The sequence below is a fragment of the Strix aluco genome, chromosome 4 (assembly GCF_031877795.1).
Source record: "Strix aluco isolate bStrAlu1 chromosome 4, bStrAlu1.hap1, whole genome shotgun sequence".
Classification (NCBI taxonomy): domain Eukaryota; kingdom Metazoa; phylum Chordata; class Aves; order Strigiformes; family Strigidae; genus Strix; species Strix aluco.
Window position 1 is genome coordinate 107,573,221 of NC_133934.1, and position 22,309 is coordinate 107,595,529.

The 22,309-nt window shown below is 42.3% G+C and overlaps 1 protein-coding gene across 1 annotated transcript in view; it reads left to right on the plus strand.

The window, feature by feature from the left end:
• Positions 1-22,309, plus strand: part of NRXN3 (neurexin 3) — a 1,036,510-nt gene that overhangs the window by 64,235 nt on the left and 949,966 nt on the right. The window contains exon 3 of the mRNA XM_074824849.1: positions 20,711-20,728. Within this exon, the coding sequence (XP_074680950.1) occupies positions 20,711-20,728 (18 nt within the window). The remainder of the gene's footprint in view (positions 1-20,710; positions 20,729-22,309) is intronic.

Consider the following 22,309-nt stretch of genomic DNA (forward strand, 5'->3'; position numbering starts at 1 on the left):
TGTGTATTTCAGAATTAAATGGTAGTACCTGCTACAATCAAAATGCCACATGGCATCCATTCAAATGTGCTTCAGGCATCCTGCACTTGAATTGTGTGCAAGGCAGGAAAATAAAAAAGCTAAAATGCTGTCAGATTAATAATAAATTGTGCATACATGTGGCACATTTCATCAGAGTATTCCTAAGCATCTCACAACTACTGATAAATCAGTCAGCCTTCACATCACTCTACCACACTGTGAAATGCATGTTATCTCCATTTTACTGAAGGCAAAACTGAGAGGCAAGCAGAATGTGAATTATTGAAGGGTATCAAGTCATAAGCTTCCTGAGGTGGGATTGGAATCCAGAATGCTAAATTCTAAGTATTAAACAATATAGTAGTTTGTCTAGTTTTATCTGAAGTGTGCTAAAAAAGCTGCAAAATACTGTGGTTTACATTGAATGTGAAGCTAAAAATGGGGCTTTGGATTTTAGGGATTCTCGTAAAATTTCAGTTGATTGAAATTCAAAGAAAGATGTCTTTTTATTCTTTCTGGTGGAATGGATTGTCCATATTCAAGAAGTTCTGCCCTTTGTGGTTGTTGTCACATAACTTTGTCAGCTGAAACCATCTTGAACCAGCTTGTGCCCTTCCTCTTGCCAGTGTGCTGCACTATTCGGGCTATGCTTTAGGGACTCCTCTGTTTAGTGTTGGTTTATAGTCAGTAATGAGGAAAAATGGTTTTGTAGCAATAAAAGTTTTATCTGTTTTTGCCCATCTGTGGTTTATGTGCTCTTTTCAAAACAGGGAGGAGAAGATCCCATTTCTTTAAATGTTTCCAGTAGAGAAAGGTTTATGATTTCACCAAAAATATCAAAATGAAACACTAATTCCAAGTCTTTGAATACTTTACTGAACACCCCCTTGGATGGAAGGAGACAGAATAAAGTGTAATGAGGTCTTACATTTCACCTCTCCTCTGCATTTCTGCAAACTTGCCAAGGTGATGCTCTCCTGTAACCTTCTCTTCTAGCGTTCATTGTCAATATAGACAGTTTTACTGGAAACTTTGCTCTAGAGTGGAGTGACTCCACTCCAAGAAACCACTGAATGCAGGACTCTTATGTGCTGGGCTTCCAGCTGAGGGATAGATCTGACTTTACAGGAGGTTGTTCATATGTGATGAAGACAAAGAGGTTTTGATTGGACTTTTTTGTTTGGTTTGGTTATTTTTGAGAGAAGATCACATGGAAAAATGAATTCCTGAAAATACCTGGGCTCTTAATCTTTGCTGTCTTTGAGCAGCTTAGAACTCTTCTAAAATGTTCTTTTTTTCTTCTGTGTTTGTTGCCCAAAAGTCTCTTCTTTAGACACTGAAAATGGTTCCATTATGTCCCATTTCTAACGTTATCCTTGAAAACAAAGCTGCCTGGCAAACAGCAGGCACCCAAGTGAGCAGAAAGTTCTGCATGGAATGAAGATGGTGGCAGATGGGGCATAATGACCTCGTGCTTATTCTGGAAACAATAACATAATGAGAAGACTTGAGTAAAGGCTCTTTAGCCCGAAAATGCTCTCTTATTTTCTGTGTAATCATGACATACTGCATTTAACCATACTGTCCTCATAACATACAGGAGTATGAGTAGCACTCCTCCTCTCAGGGGTAACTAACGGTTCTGACCTGGCACTTATGACAGAAGGTGTTTAGATTAAATTATTAGAAGCTGTAAGCATTATTTATGGATTATTTTAGTGCAGCGCACAACACAATTTAATTGTTGGTGCTGTGAAGAAGCACAGCACTGGAATTCCTTCAGGTCTGTAATAAAACTCATCAGGAAAACTAGGCCAGAATGAAACAGATCTAAACTAACAGGCAATGCCAAGATCAGGAGTGACATTTGTTGGTAGTGCTGTCAAAGTGGATCCCAAGATACTCACAGAAAAGAGAGTGGCCAGTCCAGACTGAGATGTATTGCTAGAGCTATTAGCTCAATGGAAGATGGTTGAAAAGTGGTGCCCAGATCTGTGACTGTGCGGATCTTTATTTTAAATCTTTCTGGCAGTCTTTCATAAGCCAAACAACACCTAAACATCAACACTCCAGCTGTTCCTTCCTCAGAGAAGAAGTATGATGAGTTGATTTTTGTAGCTGCTTATGGCTCTGCTGCTTTTCACTGCTTTTTCTCCAGCCTAATTGTCCCATCCAGGCCTGACCCTGGCTCTGCTGGGAGTAGTAAGGAAGCAGATAGTGCTCTGGCTTTTGCACTGATCTTTGTTCCTCTTGCCCCTAACCTGGTAGATGGAGGAGGCTGATTTCAGGAAGGGGAGGTGGAGAGAGAGAGAGAGAGAGAGATGACAGATGATGTGAAGAGAAAGCAGAACTGTCAAGATGATCATGGCTGGCAAGGGAAGAGCCTCGTGGTCGTGACTGGCCAGGCCAGTATTTGCATGCTGGCGGCACTGAGAGGCAAAGCAGTCTCTCTGAGGCAAAGCTATAGGAGGCTGGGGATTGGGCTCTGCAACAGGAGAAAAAGAAAGTGGGTCAGCAAGGGAGAACCTGGTCACAGTGTGTGTTTGAGGTGGGAAGACTGCCCAAGCATGGAAAACTGATCAGCCTTCAAGGCACCCAGTTGGAAGGTAAAGCTGTGCTTTCACATTTGCATCCTAATATTTGTCTTCAGCTAAGTGAAGTATCAACATCTTTTGAGGATCTGTTCCATGAGCATCTGCTGGGAGGGTTCTAAATCTCCCTCCTTTTGATGTTTGATTCCCTTGCTGGAATTGGCCACCTGATACTAGAGACACACTCCTCACACCTTCCTAGCCCTCATCAAATGTGTCCCAAGAACCTTGCCATGTATAAGAACAATGCAGTAATGCATGAATCTCCTTTTTTCCTACAACAGTCTTCTTTTTTTCTCATTCCTCTGCTCTTGGCTTTGGGGACTGAAGTCTTCTAGGTCTACAGATGTCACTATGGAGCCTATTGGGGCCACACATTCTACATATATGAAATTAAAGGAGTTGTTACCTTTAATGGGATGACGTAAAGGTGCTGTGACCTTTCATTTCCCTCCAGACCTTATGACAGAGAACCAGATAGAGGAACATAGCTAACACACTCAAGCTAAACTAATTTCTGGGAAAATATTAATCTCAGTTATCTCCTAGACCGTTTGCTATGAAACGTATGAATGTATCCTGTCTGTCTGAACCGTCTCCTTCTGACCTCTCTGGGATTCAAAGCCCTGCCAGCTTTAAGTACTCTATATTTTCCAGGGTTAATCGTTATATGGGATGGACACAACAGGCATCTCTTCTGTGTGTGGGAATCTCAGAGAGGAGCAGATGCACAATTGTCATTCTCCACAAGAATGTGTAAATTGCAAGACATGAAGTAAAAGCTCCATCTGCTGGAACAGTCTTTGAAGGCCCTGTTGGAGACAAGCTCCAGCCTTCTGCTCTCAAATGAGGTGGCTTCATTCAGGGCCTCCTATAGCAGACAGGAAAGCAAAGACTAGTGTGGAAAAGATAGCAGGCAGAAAAACGCCAGAGCTGATGTTACTCATGTGCTGAGGCAGCAGCACCAAGGCTGTCTTGATCATCATTGGTACTGGAGCCAGGTCCTGTATTTTCAAAGGTGATTGCCAAGGTCCTGCCTCAAACCTTGTCAGGAGTAGCCCAAAGTTGGCCAGTATCCAGCAAACCAACAATAATCTGTATGTTATGAGACTATGCACTGCTGAGTGATCTGGACTCGGTAAGAAGGTGGTCTGCAGTGCATTTGGGACAATGGAAAATGTCTTTCCCTATTGGTATGGAGAAGGACTGTGAAGAGTAAGATCTAGTGACAAAGATCTTACTAATGCTCACTGCTAAAGAACCTCTTATATCTTTGTCATCTGATGAAGTAGTGTCATCCAAACCAAGGCATATTAAGATGCCGTTAAGTGCTCAGAAGTTGTTCTTAAGAGTTTCAGAGACTCTGGAGATCAAGGTATGAAGTATAGCTTACAGGATGTAAGATGGTCCAACAAAAATTGCGGTAGTAATAAATAGGCCTTTTTGACTATACCAGAGCACTTTGCCCGCTTAAGCTGAGTAATACCCCGTGCAAAATGAGTGGAGAAGGGACTCCAGTTCCCCCTGTGGGGCTGAATATGTCTATAGACATTACTTCCAGCAACATATGTTTTCTTTATGTGAGCATCATGCATTTCCTGAAGGAGATCCTGTAGGGTGTAAAATTAGAAGGAACAGTCAAAACCAAATGTGACTCTGAAGAACTACTGAAAGGTGACAGCTGGCATTTACCACTTTTTTAAGATAGAGACATGTTTAGGCATTATTAAAGAGGGGATTGGCCAAATTGGTCTTGCAGATAGCACTGGACATCCCAACCACTGTGGCTATGTCTGCCATGGTGGCAAGGTGCTACCATGGAATATTAGACGTTAGAGGTTCAGAGTTTCAGACTAATGCTGAATGTTTTCACTTGAGACTTTATAGCTCTAATAGAGGATAGGACTGCATGTTCTGAAATACCAGAAGGCACAATTTGTGCTTTCCAGGGTTTTGCATTTTGTCGTTGAGTTGCAGTGAATACAATTCTCAGATTGTTAGATTTTACTTTCTTAGCAGCCTGAATATCATACTAAGAAGTTTAGTGAGATATTGGAGGATAGCAGTCGTCATCTTCCCACACGCATTATACACCTGCGAATTCACAGTGGTGGTTAGGAGCATGTTCAGAGTTTAGTGAATAAAACTTTGGAGACAGCATCATCCTCTTTTGTAAATCATGGTATGGCTGTAGCTATCTGACCAGTTTAATCTTTTATATCTTTTTTCCCATTCTTTTTTAGGGTGTAACTCATAAGAAAGCTTTCCCCCAACTGAAATGGGTGTTGCTTTCTCTGGGAGTCATACAAGAGACTATGTAGGAGTGAAGAAGCAGCTTTTGCTCATGCTACATTACACCAAGTAGTAAGGCAGGTTGTTTCCCAGTTCTAGGTCTGAGGGAACCTAGCAGATGCATACATACTGTCTTCTGTCTGAAGTTTAAGATAGTGAAGTGAACTTTTATCCGCTGACATCTCCAAGCTCAAGATTGGCTCACAGTTCTTGTGTACCATCACCCAGTCTGTAGGATGTACTTTGGAGTGGTGCTGTTGACCTCAGTGTTCCTAACACAAGGACTGTTTTTTTTCTTACTCTTCATGCTATTGTGGGGGGTTCATCAAGCATTCAGCATTTGGAATAGAAGGGTGTTCTACTTCCCCCAGTAGATAGAAGCTACAACAGTTACTCTTTCACCCATAGCAAGCAATTAAGTTCATGTACGTCATGACTGATAGGCAATATCATCTTCTTTGATAGTTTCTTTTTCTCTAGTTATTTACAAGTGGGGATTAAACTGTATTACAGTGGTAAGAAGGAATCAGTCCCTCTCAAATGGTGGTGTGTTGAACTGATACTATTTGTCAGGCCTCACCTCTGGCCTTCTGGAGCATGGCCAAGGTCCATGTATTCTGTCTAGGCACCGTAAAAGCAAGGGGATCACATGTTTCATTTCCACCTCAACTTTTTATGGCTAATCCTGGAGAAAAAGAATGTTCCTTATGTCATCCCTGCAGTGACAACGGTCATGACCATTCCAAGGCAATATCACTATAAGGCACAGATACCCACTTGAGCTATCTGCAGTGGTGAGTAATGTGCTCTTGGAAGGAGATGAAGCTACAGTAATGTCATGGAAAGAAAGGTGTGAGGCTGGTCTGCATAGTGTTTCTGCTTGTTTTACAGAGTTTTGTTGTGGCATGGCTGATAAGCAATATGTCCATATAATGTTACATTATATAAACAGCCAGGGAGATGTACTCAATTGTTCTCTCACTGGGAAATCATCAGGATCTGAATATAGTGTTATTGACCCTGTTGCTCTATGCCTCCCAACTGGCAGGCTTCCTCACCAGACTTTTGATATCCAGCAACTGGTGGCTGCTGAAAAAGTCCTTATAAATGTTCTTCTGTACATTCTGCTAATACAGATATTTCATGACTTGTTTACAAGGGAAGATACCATGTGCTCTGTCTGCTGCTCCATATACTGCCTGTGCTAGTTTTCTATTGGCTCAATTTTGCAACCGTGTAGTTTTCTATTACTCCCCCATGTATGCTGCCTAATATCCAGGATTAGGTGGTACGAGGCTATGATTTTCCTGATCACCTTTCACCAAATTACAGTGTTTGGGTTGTCATACTTGTCTAAGTGTCCAGCTGGCCCCCACCCTTCTTCCATCTTATGTGGATGTATAGGAGAATGATCTGCAGATAATGTTCCTAGTTGAGTGGCTGCTGTGCATGACAGATGGGAGGTGCGCAGCTGAATATGACAACCAGTTTGCTTCTTACAGATTCAGGAGATTTTCATACAAGCAAACAAGTTCTCATCCAGGAGGAGTTTCTTCTCACAGTACAAGGCTTAAATAGGAGCTGCTTAAAGCTATCTGAACCTGTGCAAGCACCTGGTAAAAAGATGGTTTCTACATGTTGTTCTTGCAACATGCTGGATTAATATTCAATTCTCGGGATTCACCTTGCAACAATATCAGCATATCACACACTTATGCAGTTACATCCAACCATGTATTATATTTTAAATTTGGTATTACCCGTATTACTAATCCTCAGGATCTACATTATACTGACTTTTTTCATCAGAGATGTAACTTCTACCTGAAGCCTCAATGTCTGCTTTCTAAAGTTTGCTTTGAAGCAACATTAAACTGTCCTATATTTTTGAATGTTTCTTCTTGTGGATGTCCCCTAATACGAAGAATTATCTTCAGCTCCTTCAGCTGATCATGCAGCATTCAGTTGCAAAAAGATGGTACTGAAACTCCGTATCTCCATAGCTGAAACCACCTTCATTCCTACTGTGTCCTTGGGGTTCTCTGCAAATCATTATCTGTGCTGTTCTTCTCAAACTTGCATTTCTCTGTGGAGGGGAAAAGAGTACATCTCTTGGACCATCTTCCTGTGTATTTATGGCTATATTGACCTTTCTGAACCACTTAGAGGTTACATCCAGCTCTCTTTAAATGAGTGGGCTGTTTTGTGTATCCAGGCACACTTCACCAACTGTTGCACAGTCTTCCATCCTTGAAGGTAGTAAAAACCGGGCTAGTGAAAGTCCTGAGCAACCTGCTCTAGTTCGACCCTGAGGGAGTTGGGGGGTCAGAATAGATAGTCTTGAGAGGTCCCTTCAAACCTCAACTACTTTGTGATTCTGTGGTTCTGTGAACTCAGAAGCAGATGTTAGTGCCTGTTTCTCCAACATGATGTGAGGTGGCAATATAGAATAATCAATTTTCTATCTTGTTAAACATTATGTCTTTGAAAAGGCAGCTAGGTCAGATGCTGATTCAGCAATACTGTCCCTCAGTCACTCCTTGATATAGCTGAAATACTCTTCTCCTACAGTCCTGGAAGACTACTGCTTTCCAGTCATTTCTAGTGGGATCCACACTGACATATTCTTGAAGAAGAGAGAACAGATATTACCCTTTTAGTAACTAGAGGGCATAGAAAAGAAGGAACAGTCCCCCTTCCAAATCCCTCAGCAATAGTGCTTATGACCATCACTGGAACCCAAAGATGAATTGTGTCTCTGCTCTCTAATGGTTATTGTTTTGTTGCAGGGCTGTGTCTCCCTAGTGAAGAAAGTTTTTATTAGCTCTTTAAGTATGGGACTGATTACTCACCTAGTAGTGAATGAGGCTCTGTAAGATGTAATCAGAATAAGCTGAACAGCTTTCTCTGTTTCATTCTGCAGTTATAGGCCCTGAATTGTTTGGGGAATAAGAGAGAGCTGTGGCTTTCCACGACCTCATCACAGACATGGAGGTACAAACACCCTGGGACAGCCTGACATATGCTGCTGGTCCTAACACCTTCCTTTTCCATGCTTTTGGTGCATGAACACGTAGAACTGGGTCCTGGATGGTGAGGAATAACAGTTCCTGGAGGAGAGGTACTAGCTTTTACTCATGCACCAAGCATCTGGTGGAAATTTTCTGCAGAAAAATTGCATTTAGAAATAAGAGACTAAACTGTGTTCTTTTTGTGCTTAAGACCCAGGTGAGATATCAATTAGTGCTAGTGTTTGACAGTGTGTTTGGCAGTCGTCTTGGTGGGGGGATTGTGCTTTCTCAGTTTATGCTGTGCTCAACACATTTATGTACTGTTGGAAGCCAATTATTATGATGGTGGCTTTTCTGGATTCAGAAATCGGCTAGGATATGAATTGAGGTCTCCATTCATCTACTTTCACTTAGGTCATGGAAGGACTGCTAGCTGGGAATAACTTTGAATATTTATTGACATACAGTGGATTTGAACTAGTGGCTTGGAGATGAAAAGCTTCATACTCAGCAGTGTGTTTTATATAACAGATGTGATAAAATGAGCATGGAAGCTATTTATTGCAAACACTTCACAGACTTAAGAAAGGGTAGAAGTTTTAAAACATTTTTTCAATACTAAAAAGATGTACAGGTCTTTTTCCTACACCTTTCCTGGCTGTTTTCTGTTGTTCTGGGTATGAACTTATTTGTATTATGTTAACACATAAAGGTGGTTTGGACTATCTATAAAAAAAACAAACCCAGAATTCTTTTGCATGCAAGTGCTGGTAATTTTAGGGGCCTGATCCTAGTGCATTCAATGAATCTGCTAAATTCAGTGGGTACGAGGTCCTACCCTGCCCTGTGGTTATGCACTTGGGTCTGCATCTGCATGGATCCTGCTGCAGGCTGGAGGTCTACATTTAGACAGTCATACAAGAAAATAGAGCATTTTGAAAGATGTGGAATGCAGCTGTTTCCCGTCATTATGTTTCACATTTACTTAAGTCAGCAGTTACTCTTTTCCAAGCAGTGCCTTTCAACAATAAACAAGGCAAATGCTTCCAATAGAACCTCTTGATGACTTCTATTTAATTTAAATATATATATTGCAGCAACAAATACAGCAATAACATGGAATATAAAACCCTCTAACACATACTCTAAAAATGATATGTAAGTGTAGGAGGGAGAGCAAAAGAAGATGCATTTCTCCTGATTACTCATGCTGTATTTAGGGTGATTACTGTAAGTTGGAGGAACATGCACTATATATTTTTATGTATAATAAATAGAGTTCTCACTTTACAGGCACACTGGAACTCCATCCTAATTGGAATTGGAGTGAATGAATCAATAATTAGTTGATACTTACTTACACCAAACCCAGAGGCAAGCTAAGCATGTTATAGACACCAAGTAAATTTCAAGATGATGGTCTTTGTTTTCAAATCAGTAGGCAATTCAGGGAGTTAAGTGCTTAGAACAGAAGACTGTGAGTGGTTCTTTGGCCATAGAGACCTACTGAAACACAGATCTTAGCACCTGATGGTACCAGGTGACTAACCAGCACTGTGGCAGCCTTTTCTGAGTCTTTCCCTTAAAGCTTTTCTGCACTGGGGAGCGGTTGGGTGAGAGAGTGAGCAAGAAATAGTGTGCAGGGTTTTTATCTGGAGCTAAATAAGAAGGCTCAACAACAAATGGTGTAATAAAATAGACATTTTAATGAGATATAATAAAAAGAGGAATATAGATAGCGAGTAAATCTTATATCACTTCAGAGGCTGGGAACTCTGCTTTCATGCAGCATCAGATGGACCTTGGATGGATTTTCCTCCTCCTTCCCTTGCTGTAGTGCCTTTTATTTTGTGTAGCAAACAGAATCGTGTATCTTCTCCTGATGGGTTTGGATAACACCCACCAACACACAGCACAGGCCAGCATAGGGCACTTCAGCAGGTTCCCAGGCAGTGGCTACTCCTGTTAATGTATGGGCTTCTCGGGCCCTAAGTACAAGGCCCAACAGAGCAGACTTGGCCTGATCAAGATCACTAACTCCTCGAATACAGTGTCTTCTGCAAGGCTCCCAATACAGAACTGAGTTACAAATTTATCCAATCTGAATCCTGTAATAAACCTAGATTTGATTCTGTATTAGCTATAATCAGTATTGAGAAAGAAAGTGGGAGTTTTCTTTCCCATCCCCCGGCTTTTTTTCAAAAAGAGATGTATAATCTCAGGAATCTTAGGGAGGTATGTAACATTGACTGAGTTGGATTCAGTGGTGAAATGCTAATAATTCTACTTAGACCTTCCAACAAAGAGGTAACATGATACTGAAGAGACAATATCTGGACTACTGGCTGGAGCCTGCTAGAGGTCCCTTTTAACGTGGAAAATGCCATCTCTCTATTTCTGTGGGACATCTGTGTGCCTTGCAGATGGATGTACTATGCCATTTCTGTCTTGCAATGCGGCGATGCAGCACAGGAAGTGTTGACACTAGTAAGTGCAAGGTGTAGCTGGGCAAAGGAGTGGTCCTTGCCCTCCAAGGCTGCACAAGCTGCTGCTTCTTCAGAGCTCAGGTGGTGGCCGCTGAGGCCAGTAGTTTGGGATGTCCTTGCTGCTGTGGCCTGGCACCTAGGGCTGCTGTGAGCAGGGAAGCTCGCATAGCACAGAGCTCAACCAGTGGAGCAGCTTCTCTCTTCCTGCCTCATGTAAGATTATGTTGTCAGCAGAAGTGGGGATGGGGGGTTTTCCTCCTTGCAGGTTTCCCCCTTGTTCTGCAGCCTCTGACCATTTCCAGAACAGGCTGGCTAAGAGTAAGCAACGCTGACAGTGAGAGTCAGGTGGGTTTGGGGAAGGGTCCCCCTTCCTCTCCCTCCACCCTTGCCTAACTAGGCTAGTCACAGCATTCTGTAGTTCCAGCTCTGCTTCTTCAGATTGCTCTGAGGGGAATATTAACATCCTTTAATAACTCTGTCAGACTTATCGAGGGATTTGTTTTATTAATTCCTAGACTGGGTACAGCAAATAGATTATAGCTTGGGACACTTCATAGGCTTAATGAGCCCTTTCTCTGCTTACTTATCACTTTTTTTCCAAATCTCCTTGTGTTAACTCCTTTTTCTGTTCTTTGTGTTACTATTTATTGAATATCCTCAGTGCTGTATATGTCACAGGGAATATGCCCAAAGTTCATTCCTGTCCATCATTTTTTGGATAAAAGAGGAATGGAAGCAGCATAATTTGCAATGGATTTGGGGATAGTAAATGCCTTTGGTAACTGTCATGGTGACGTTCTGAGAACAAGACAAAGCTGAAAATACTCATCATGTGTGCAGGTTCTTGCTCAACAGGAAGAGAGGTACTCTCTTTCTGTAGCATATGGTGGGCAATGCCCTGGTTTCCAGTCTCTGTGCCACGTCTTGCAGGTGATGCAGACAAAGGTGAAACACCATAGGCCTGATTGAGCAGATAGCAGAGTGCCTGCAATGAAACTAGTTTTAGCTTTCTGGGTCACATGACTAGTTCACTTTAGTGTAAGCCACAAAACCAGACAACATGAGGTTAATTTTTGTGGTGGTCAGCATAGGAGAGTCCACTGTTGTGCATCATCATCAGCAAGCTCCCTAACATTTTTATGTCCTGTTAACCTTCTAGCTTTATTGCCTTTGCTGGATCTGAGAGATCTGGGAAGAAGTAGCTATGTTGGTGAATCCAGGGAAGGCATTCCTGGTGGGGAGGATATTTAATTTAGGGAGATCTACCCAGTTGCTATCCCTTCCTGATGCTTAAATCAATTAAAATAGGAAGGTCATTGGAGAGAAACCGTCTCCTGTATCTCAAAGATCTGTTGTGTGAGTCACCTCTAGCTTACAAGAACATCTCTTGCTATGATATGATGCAACCACTGAAGTGTCACATTGGTTGATTTAGTCCTTGTTAAAGTCAAGAGAAAATTTGGCTTGTAATGGGAAGCTACTTTCAACTGTAATTAGAACATGAGGAAGCAGCTGACCATGGGAATGTAACTCTCTTACAAGCAGTTTTTGAAAGGCTTTGCAAAGCATGAGGCTCTTTCACCTTGAAGGGAAATCCAAATGAGGATAGGAGTTTCCAGCCACAAATGTTTGCATGGAAACAGGTACAGAGATGCCTAAGTAATGTTATAGAAGTGTGAAAAAACAGGCAGAAGCATAAGCAATGTATGCTTTTAGAAGGTCGTAGGTTCTTGTTTCATCCAAGCTGGGAGGGAAAGAGAAATCATTTTCCTCTTTTTACCACTGAAGATGACCTGTGAAAATGCAAAAACAACTTTCTATGTAATCCCGCCACTGCTCCTAATATATGAATGGCTTATAAATGGTGGTCCCAAATATTGTAGCTGAAGGCAGGAAACCCATTTAGTCCTCTTTTATTCTGTGAGCTGCCACTTAAGTGGAAGAAGCTTTGGCACTTCTAGTACATAATGTGATGAATCGTATGGCGGCTTTTGCTGTTTGCATGGAACATTGAATGACAAATCCTAGTGTTTGTGGGGGAGACTGTGTACTGTGTGTGAGTAAGTTGGACACACACTATCAGAGTGTCCAGGTTTTTTTATAACATGCTTTATTTGTCCTCTGGTATCTATTACTCCTTCACAGGAGCTATAACTTGTTCTTGGCCCAAGTGTTGCAAGTGAATTCTAGGGCAGGTGAGTGCTCTTTATAGGGCTGCATGCATGATACTGCTAAACAGAAAGAGAAAAGGGGGTCTGGATCTGCACCAGGCACTGGTGAGGAACAAGGATCTCCAGAGAGGTAGAGTGCTCTTAGGCTGATTTGTTCAAACACAGTTTGTATTTCTTATTCATAAACTTGTCAGCCTGTGTTTCTGACAAGAATAATAGCTTTGTTCTCACTGGATTTTTGGCTGGATTGTGTAGTACTGTATGCCCCCAGGGGAGGGATAGGTTTCCGATGGGTTTAGACTTATGCTAAAATGTACTAGTTACACAAATTGCCCAACACAACTAACCCAAGGATAAAATTCAAAACTGGTCCTGCTGTAGATAACTTAGATGTCTTTTCACTGTAGGCACAGAATGGCTGTCATATGCAGAGGGTCTTGATGTATGTGGTGGTTTAGTCCCTGCCGGGGTCTGAGACCACACGGCCGCTGCCCCTCCCCCACAAAGGGAGTGAAATACAAAGCCCCGGGGCTGAGATAAGGAGAGGTTTAATACAACAGTGCAACAGCAACACAACAAACAACAACAATAACAATAACAGTAATAACAATGAACAGAGCAAGATATCTACCGATACAGCAGTGAGAGCAGAGAGATCGCATAACACACGTGCTCACCGACTCTCCCCGCTGCTGCGCTTGGGCGCCGGGATGTGACGTCAGCATGGTATTGAAAAACCCGGCTAGAGCTCCCCCCCACTGCTGGGGAAACTTAACTCTATCCTAGTGAAACCAGGACAATGTACCAGCACCCTTCAGTTTAGAAAAGAAGCGGCTAAAGCAGGAGGTGAGGTAGATAGTTATAATCAAGAGTGCTGTGGTGATGCTGAATAGAGAATGTTTATTCATAATATTTTATAAAGCGACAGGTAGGGGATACCCAATGCAATATATTCAGCTGCAGGTTTTAAATGAGCAAACAAAAATACTGTTTCGCACCACATTAATTGTAGTTCCAGAAGAGACCAGACAAATTCAAGGAGGGAAAAGTCCATCGAGAACTGTTAAACATTTTGATCATGATGCAACCTCCACCTGTCTGTCATTGCTGGAAGATGTTAAGAAGGGTACTGTGAATTTTCTTAGTTCCTTTGACTCTTCCCTGAGTACATGTGCTTGGCTGCTGTCAGAGGCTTGGTCTTGGTGTCTGCCCTGCTCTGTTACCAAAACTCAACTTGTGATGCCTGGCAGCTGTTACTGACAGGATTGTCTGGGGAGAATGCATTTTGAATTGGAATAATAAAATCATAGAAAACGGGATTGGAAAAGGTCTCAAGGGCCAGTTAGTCTTTCCAAGACAAGATCAGGTGTATCTGAAAAATTGATGAGAAATACTTGTTTAGTCTTTTCTTAATAGTCTCCAATGCCAATGGCTAGCTCCCAGTAGCCAAGTTATTCCAGAGCCTCACTACCCTGTTGCTACCAAATTTTTCTAACATTAAACCAAAAGTTCCCTTTCTGCATCATAAGTTTCTTCTCATTCTATCTATGGTGAATATGGAGGACACTTTTTGGGTTTTTTTCTGCTCGCACCTGCCCTTCAGAAGTTATACAGCTATGTATCTTTGTGTGCTCCACAAGACTGTGAACACAACTGGCTGAATGGAGATGTATAGGGGTGCTGTGCAAAATAGCAGGGAGCAAATCCTCTATTTCCTCCGATGCTCAGGCACCTAGGATGAAATAAAAAAAGCTTCATCCTGGAGTGCTTGGGCAATGTATCTAGGCAGTTTAAGTGAAGATGAACAGATTCTTTGGAGGGCACTGAGTAATTAAATTCCAGTTGGATTTTTGCTAGTAGTAGGCTACAACTGTTGACTTTTTCCCCGGCAATGTAGCCAGGGCCCTGAGAAACGTACATGAGCATATTTGTTGGGATATGTGGGAGAGGATGGTACTTTCACTGAAAGCTGTGAAATCAGCAAGCAGCTTTATCTAAGAATAGTAATGATACAGAGTTAATTAGACAGATTATTATGAATTTGTTTCTCTAAGATTTTTTCTGTTGGTTTTTTTTACTCTTACTGGAGCTAAGTAACCCTGTGCATTCATTTCTGAAAGCAGCAGGCATACTTATTCCATCTATACCATGTTGATATGACTGCACTTTTCTAAATGGCCGGGAAATTGTAGCGAAACCATAGTGGCTTGCAAATGTCTCCCCAGCTAGCTATAGCACACACTCTGCCTGAGTATCTTGGTTGCCGGAGAGGAGAAAGCTTGGCCCCTTGAAGTAAAGGATCAGTTTTCTTTAGTAGATACAGGATCCACTCAAACTTCATATGCTTTAGCGGGTGACATACGTGTCATTCAACTTCACATTTGACTCTGTGGAGAGGGCAGGCTGCCCACAACATTAAGGCACACAGTATGAAGAAGTGCATTGTAGGTATCAAATCACTGTTAATCATTCAGATAAGATTTGAAATCAAATCCCTTCACCTCATTTAAATCAGGAGTGGTTTAAAATCATATGGCACTTTTAGTAGAATCAGCCAAGTTTCATTCTGCCTCTTTAAGTAGTTCTTACTGTTCTAACTCTGACAGGCTAAACTGCTGTATGGCATTCCTATAAGCTGTTAAACATCTGTCTCTTTCACTTCAGAACTGGCTGTATTTCAGTACTGGATGAATGATTCTTATATTCACAGCTAATAAGTGCTTTGGGATCCCAAGTATTAGCTGTGCAAAGGCACAGCACCACAAATGTCTGCAATTCTATGCACCATATCAAGTGAGTACTATTCCTGAGAGACTGAAGCCTAAGAGATCCCATAGGACAAAGGACACAGAGAAATGTAATTGATTGTAATGAACTTGTTTATGTATGTGTCACCACTTGTCTCTACTGAATAAAATCAGAAGTGTTCAACACTCCATTAACACAAATTACAGGGTCCTATTCTTCTGGAGTGAGACAATAAGGCCTACACCTGCTAGTACTGTGAAGTTCTTCATGATCCCAGTGTGCAGCTCAGTGACAGACATCATAGGCTCGAGTGGTCTTGGATTTGTTTCAGTATCCTAAATGTTTAGTGAATTAAATAGAATTGGTCAAATTTACTTCTGTGGCAGTTTCATTGGAATCAGTGGAAGGATACCAGGAATGAAGATGAAATCATGACACTATCAAAGTAACTGTCAAGTCTTTTATGAATTTAATGGAGCTAAGATTTTAACCTAGTTAACCATAAATAGAGCAATTTTCAACATGCCTATCTCCTGTGTGGGCATGGGCACTACAGTGATGTGCTAATGCTTGAAACTGGTCTCATTACAGAGCCCATCTTTACCCAAGCAAATTGTTAGAAGCAGTTCATACAATGTAAATGCTATTTCTTTTTATGTTGCTGTAACCCTTCCAGGTGGCTTTGAACCACTGTGGAGAAAGATAAGGAGTCTGCACAGTTTTCACCAACAGCACTGGGTCCATAACAGCTTGACAGAGGAGGTGAAGTAGGACCATGTGTTTACCTTTTCCTTATCAGACCAGGTTAGGGTGGAGTAAGACCACCTGACAAATCAGCATCTGGAATTAACACTTTGTTTAGTGAAGTATCAAATTAATGAAGACTTTGCTTATTGCAATTTGAGTGGTTTCCAGCTCAGCCAAAATGCAGCTCTTCATCGTATTGTTAAAATGTTGCATCAGAACTCAGTTAAGAGGAAATCACCCGGTTCTGAGTCACCAGCTTCTCTTACTACCACATCGCAGGAGTCCAGGCTGGCTCATCACATATCTTTTGAATCATTTCACAGGCTGCCGTAAATACATCAATCTGTGGTCTCTGAACTGTTTTCATATATATCAGTAAGTCAAAGTAAGTGACTGAGAGTTCCCAATCAGTCATGCTTCTGCCAGTGAAATTGTACCCATTATCCATTGTCTGTATTTGCAGCACGATGAGAGCCAAATCTCCTTCAGAAAAGCTTTTTTAGGTGTCAGTAATTTCAGAATAAGGCCATTTTCCTGTCTAAAGGCAGAATCTCCTCTTATTGGGAGTGAGTCTCCTATGACAAAAAGATGTCTCTGAGTGTTAAAACTTTTGTCCTCCTCCTCTCCCCAGTTTCTGCAGGCTCCCCAGTGCTCTCCACACACTGGCATTCAGAGAGAGGGTAACCAGAGACCACTGGAGGGGGATGCTGGAAAGCTTGAGGGACTCGTAGCACAAGACAGTACTATTCACTTCTAGGTGCTTATTTCCACTTAACCTAGGATGCTTCTAGCTGGCAACTAGTTTGTGATGTGTGAATTCAGTCAGTGGCTCTCGGTTTAGCTGTCAGAAGACAGGTGTCCACAGCCCATCAAAGTGGGGAACAAGATTGAATGGACCATGGAGGTGGGAACGAAAGGAGGTCTCTTTGGGTCAAGGTGATTTGTACTGGTAGGGCTGGTGTGCACTGGAAGTCTGTGCTGTCCTTGTCTTCCAGTTGGAGAGAGCGAGAAGTGCACTCTCATGACACCTTCCCTTATTGCTAAACTTCCTGTTAAAAATGTTAGAGTTAAAAATACCTCAGATGTTTCCTCTACAGGCAGGGGAATTATGTGAGCTATAATAATGTTTGCTTTGTTCCTCCCGCTCCCCTTCATCCTCCTCCTTCCCCTTCCACCCCACCCAGATGGCTGGGGCTGCACCAGACAAAGGCAGCAGCCCTGCTGATCCCTCTTTCAACCCAGCTATTAGCATCAAAGAACAAAAGCAAACAGCACCGGCTTGCAGCTCAGCCCTTTACAAAGGAGCAATAAATGGACTCGTGTATAGGATAAAGCAAACTCTTCCTTGTCTTTTGTTAAGAGGCAGACCTTTCTGTATTTGAAGTGCTCTGAGCTGAAGAAAGTGGAGAAATCTCCATTTGCACGGCAGTAAATCCCATGGTCACTGGGCTTTTTGTTAGCCATGGGTTCTGCATGTTCCCTATTTAATCGGAGAACACTGTACCTCCTCAGTCCCTGTAGGTAGGAGGTCCCTGGGGGAAGGAAGGTAGCGCTAATGGAAGAGGAGTAGAGTGGGAACATGTTTTAAACAGTCCTTTTGAAAACAGACCAGAAAAACATGAAGAGAATTTGAGAGAACGTCTCGGATGACAGGGTCTGAAGGAGAGTCAGCTGAGCTCCCCAAATCTGGTCACTGCCTATTTGCCATCTCTATCTTCTACCTTTCTTGAGGCATTAGATATCTTCTAATTGTGGAGTCACCAGCCATAAGGTACTGCATCAGAGGTTCCTTATTAAGGGTCCCTTTTGTTGATATATGCAACCCCAGTTTTAATTGTGCACCACAGTGGAGTGAGTGGCACACCACACTGCAGAGGTGTTGTGAGGTTTCCCATGAGGACTTGCATGGCAATTTGAATTGTATGCCACAGTGGTATTTATTGTGGGGTCTTTTTTGAGGACTGACTGGCGCTATGCCATTTTTGTTTTCACAAAGCAGTGCTTTCACCATTTGAAAATAAGCATTTGCCAGCAAATACCACATGGGGGGGTGTCTGCAATACAAGAAACTCCCTTTCTATTTAGTATGGGAAGTAACATTAATGACCTGGGCTGCCACATAGGTAAATACTGCAAAAGTGTCACAGAGATGGAAACAGTGCCTTTTCTAATGCAACTAGTGTATGCAGAAATCGTGTTGGGTGGAGACTTTCCAAAAAAAAAAAAAAAAAAATTCCCTTGCTGTCTGCCCCCTGTTACTTGCCATTGATAAACTACCTTTTAGAGATTCTTGTGTAGCTCTTAACACTTCGTTGTTCCCCTTTTTAACAGCTTCATGACCTGTTTAATTCATGCACAGTTAAATAAGTATTATTTCAAGCAGTGTATCAGTTACAGCCCACTGCCTCTTCTCTTATTTGCTTAATGTGTTTATCACTTGCTCACCCTTGGTTAGCTCTTTCCTTTGCCCTTTCTATCTGCTGATCCTTTTTATTCCCTAAACGTCCCACAGATTTCCTCCGGGAGCACAGACACCCTGGTGAGGCTGCCTGCTGTTCCTGGGCCCCCGAGGTAGCCTGGGCTGCGGCTGTGCCCTCTCCTTTTTCAGGCGTGCAGGGAGGCTGAGAGTACAACATGGGTCTAGAGCTTTGTACCTGCTTAGAATAGGCTTTGGGGCAGATGCTGGATTATCAGAAACATTTGCAGTACCTTATCGTGTTCCCTTCTTCCTCTTCTGAAATTTCTGTTCATCTTCTCTGACTGCCACGGATTTTCCTCAAGTCCTAGCTGTGGACTTGTAAATTCTTTGGCATCATGTTCACATTCTGCAGTGTTGTTTAAGGGTCTGCTCCTTCCTTCTGCCCCTGCTCTCACCTCCTTTTGCCTTCCATCCTCAGTGCATACATTGCTGCCTCACCCTTGTTTTCTTTTCCTACCTAAAAATAATTACTTTCAGGCAAACTTTCAGTGCTAAGTGTCCTTCCAGGCTTGCATGCCAAGACACAAGTTCTTAGATACAATTATGTGTTAAAAGAGGAAAGGCAACAAATAATAAGTCATCAGATCTGACATATATGTTTAGTAGAAGCTATGGAAATTAAATGAGTTGATGCAACAGTCCCTCCCCTCTTTGTGCATTGTCTTATTCCTTAGGGAAGGATGGCTTGATATATGTGTGATGTATCACAGGGACTTTTTCTCAAATGATTCTGGAGCCATTACAAAGTGATAAACAAGAAGCAACAGAAAGTGATAAACAAAAAGCAACATGCACAAGAATCACTCACCACTGAAATGCAAGTGTCTGGGGAAGACAAGTGGCACCAGTTCCACAGCAGCACAGCTGATTTGGACAGGAAGGTGAAATACTGATGGAAACTGGAGGGGATATTCAGGGAAGGAAGATACATTCTTAGACCTTGGTGTGTAGGCAAAGCACCCAGCATGTCATGCTCCTATACTTGTGGCAGAAGTGGTCTGGGACCTGTAGTAGTCCAAATCGTTAGTGCATTGCTTTGAAGTCTTACTGGAAAGATGATACCTGTAGCAGCACAATGCCTGAGCAAGGTACAAACCTCCAGGGAAGAATGCTACCTATGAACCTGGCCCCACAGTTTTCTCAAACAAAATCATTTTTTTTTCTTTGGAGGGCTGGCTTGGGAGGAAAGTATTGATATAGTCTAATCCCATGAGATTTCAGGGGTTCTTCCCTCATGGTGTTATGATAACTGTAGCTATTCAGAGCAAGACTAAACTTGGGATGTTAAAAAAGTTATGAGAGACATTTTTTTAAAGTACATTCTCTGGGATTTGTGGGCTCTGCCCAAAGCACACACTACATTCAAAGATATGCCTTTTCTGTGATTGATACTATCACTTACATAGTCTTGCTCCTCTCTTTTTTTTAAAGGACTAATTTATTCTTGGATTTATGCGATTGATTCTGAAAAGCAGTCTTATGTCACAAAGAGAAAAAATACCGAATGACATTTGGTCTGAATTCAACATCTTGTGAAAAGACAACATGTGGGACGAGCAAGCCTCTGACACTCCTTCTCCTCCACCCCTGTTGCTGTCTGCAATAAAGGATGTTTTGGGAATGATGGACAGGAGGAATGAAAAGGAATGGGCTCTTTTCTAGACTTTGGGACTATGCTGAGTGTCTTACACCTGGTCATAAATTCACATGGCCCCTCATAAAAGGGGAGCAGGTTCTTTTATTTTTTCTGAAAACTTGCTTGAATTTATGTGCAATAGAAACCTACTGCAGGCAGGTTGTTTTTTGTTTCTCTCTTTTGCATTTGTGTGTGAAAAACAGTAGAATATTTTAACCAATATTCTTACAGGAACTGACGTGGCTTGGTTCTATCTGATTCCAGGAACTCTCTCTCCGGACAGATATGATGGTGGATTCACTTTTACATGCACAGTGGAGAGGGAGCCAGTGCCTCCTCCCTTGCATGGCTGGGTGCTTGGCTGCAGATGGGTGGCCTTCAAACAAACCTAATTACTTCTGGTTTTGCATGAAATTGATTTCCATGCAAGGATGTTGAGTTGCTGTGTGCATCTCTAATGGCTTTTTTCTCTTCTCTCTCTCTCTTTTCCTTTTCTCCCTTCTGCTTGCCATGAAAACACCTCGACAGATGTCAATCATATTCCAGGTAAGTGTTGCTTGTGCTGAGATGAAAGGCTGCTCTTTAAGGAGTGGTGGTGCGCAGTTACCAGGAGCATAAATCTCAACCTGCTTCCTGAGAGTGTACAGAACAAATCTTTGTACTGGACATCACAGGGTCTGGAGTGCAAAGTCTTTGCTAAAAGGAGGGCTTCGTAGTAACAAAGGTCACAGACTTCCCTCTTCAGAGGTTACATGGTGTTGGTCAGTTAAAGGGATGTTTTCGGAATGAAAATTACATTAAAAATGGTTGCTTGTATTGCTAATTACCTGGCATTGAACATTGCATTATATACAGTTTATTTCTGATACATCTGTGTGTAGTCTGTCATACAAATCTAGTTCAGTCATTTTCCTTCTCCTACTGCAGTCTACTCCATTTGCTAGTCCCACTGATAACCTCTTGAATTTCATTTCCACTAACAAAGAAGGTTGTTTTATTTTAAAAAGCAGTGAGTATCTTTCTGGCTGAATGTGAATGTGTGATCTTATTTAGGTATCAAAACTTTAATCCCTGACGGGGCACAAATTATTCATATAAAAGGAAAAAACAATGTGTGTTTTATTTGCTTTTTTATTTGTGGAGTTCTTCCACAAGGAAATATTTTACCACAGAGAACTCCAAACCTCCCTCCCCAGATTGCTCTCTCATTGCCAGAAGGATCTGAATCCCCCAACTTCAGCTACAAGGGTTAATCAAACTAGACCACCTTATGCTGTGGTCCACATCCTGTTGCCACTGAAGCTTAAGAAACTAATTTTTACCTCATGCTCAGGCAGCTCCACCTGGTTTATCATTATGTGAAATGGAAATGAGAGCCTAGGGAAGCAGCTGGCATTGCCCTGCCTGGAGTGGGATGATGGCAGAGTCAAGGCTCTTTTCCTTCTCAGCTTTCCGCATAACTTTTGCTAAACCCGACCTGGACCTGGAACGAGTTCTCTGTTCAATTTGCTTCTTTTCTACACTTGGATAATCAGATTTTGTGAAACACTTCAGAGAGATGCAGTGAGGGCCAGCTGCTCGGGTAATTTCCCTGCATATTTAGCCTTTTGGCTTCTCTCATTAGTCTCCTTTTTGTTCTGCTGAGGTCCTTTGCATTCTGTGCGCATCTCAGCTGGCAACAATGGGGATGGCAGTGGCCAAATGGCAAATGTTGCCTGGCATGTCTTGGAAAGAGAGATTCTGTGAACTGTAACATTGAATCTTTTCAGTGACCCACAGGGCTGAACATGTACCTTCTCTGCCCGAGTCTAAGGTGTCCAGGAACTCCTGTCTCCTCTCATCTTAGCAGGATGTGACGGGACATGCACCAAGGACTTGGGATCACAAGTCTCTCCACCACGTCCTGAGGCTGTTGGTGTCTGTGGCAGAAAAGGATGGTTGAATTGGGAAGGCATGGCCTTGCTCTTCTCTGCCAGTAGGACTCATGATATTATGCCGCAAACGAGTGTTGCCTTGAACAACATCAGGGCCATCTTCAAGGCCTGCACAGTGTGCAGGGGACAACGGCATCACTAGTAGGGGCCCAAGCAGACGTGGCGCAACCAGGACAGGACCATGCTGCTGTTA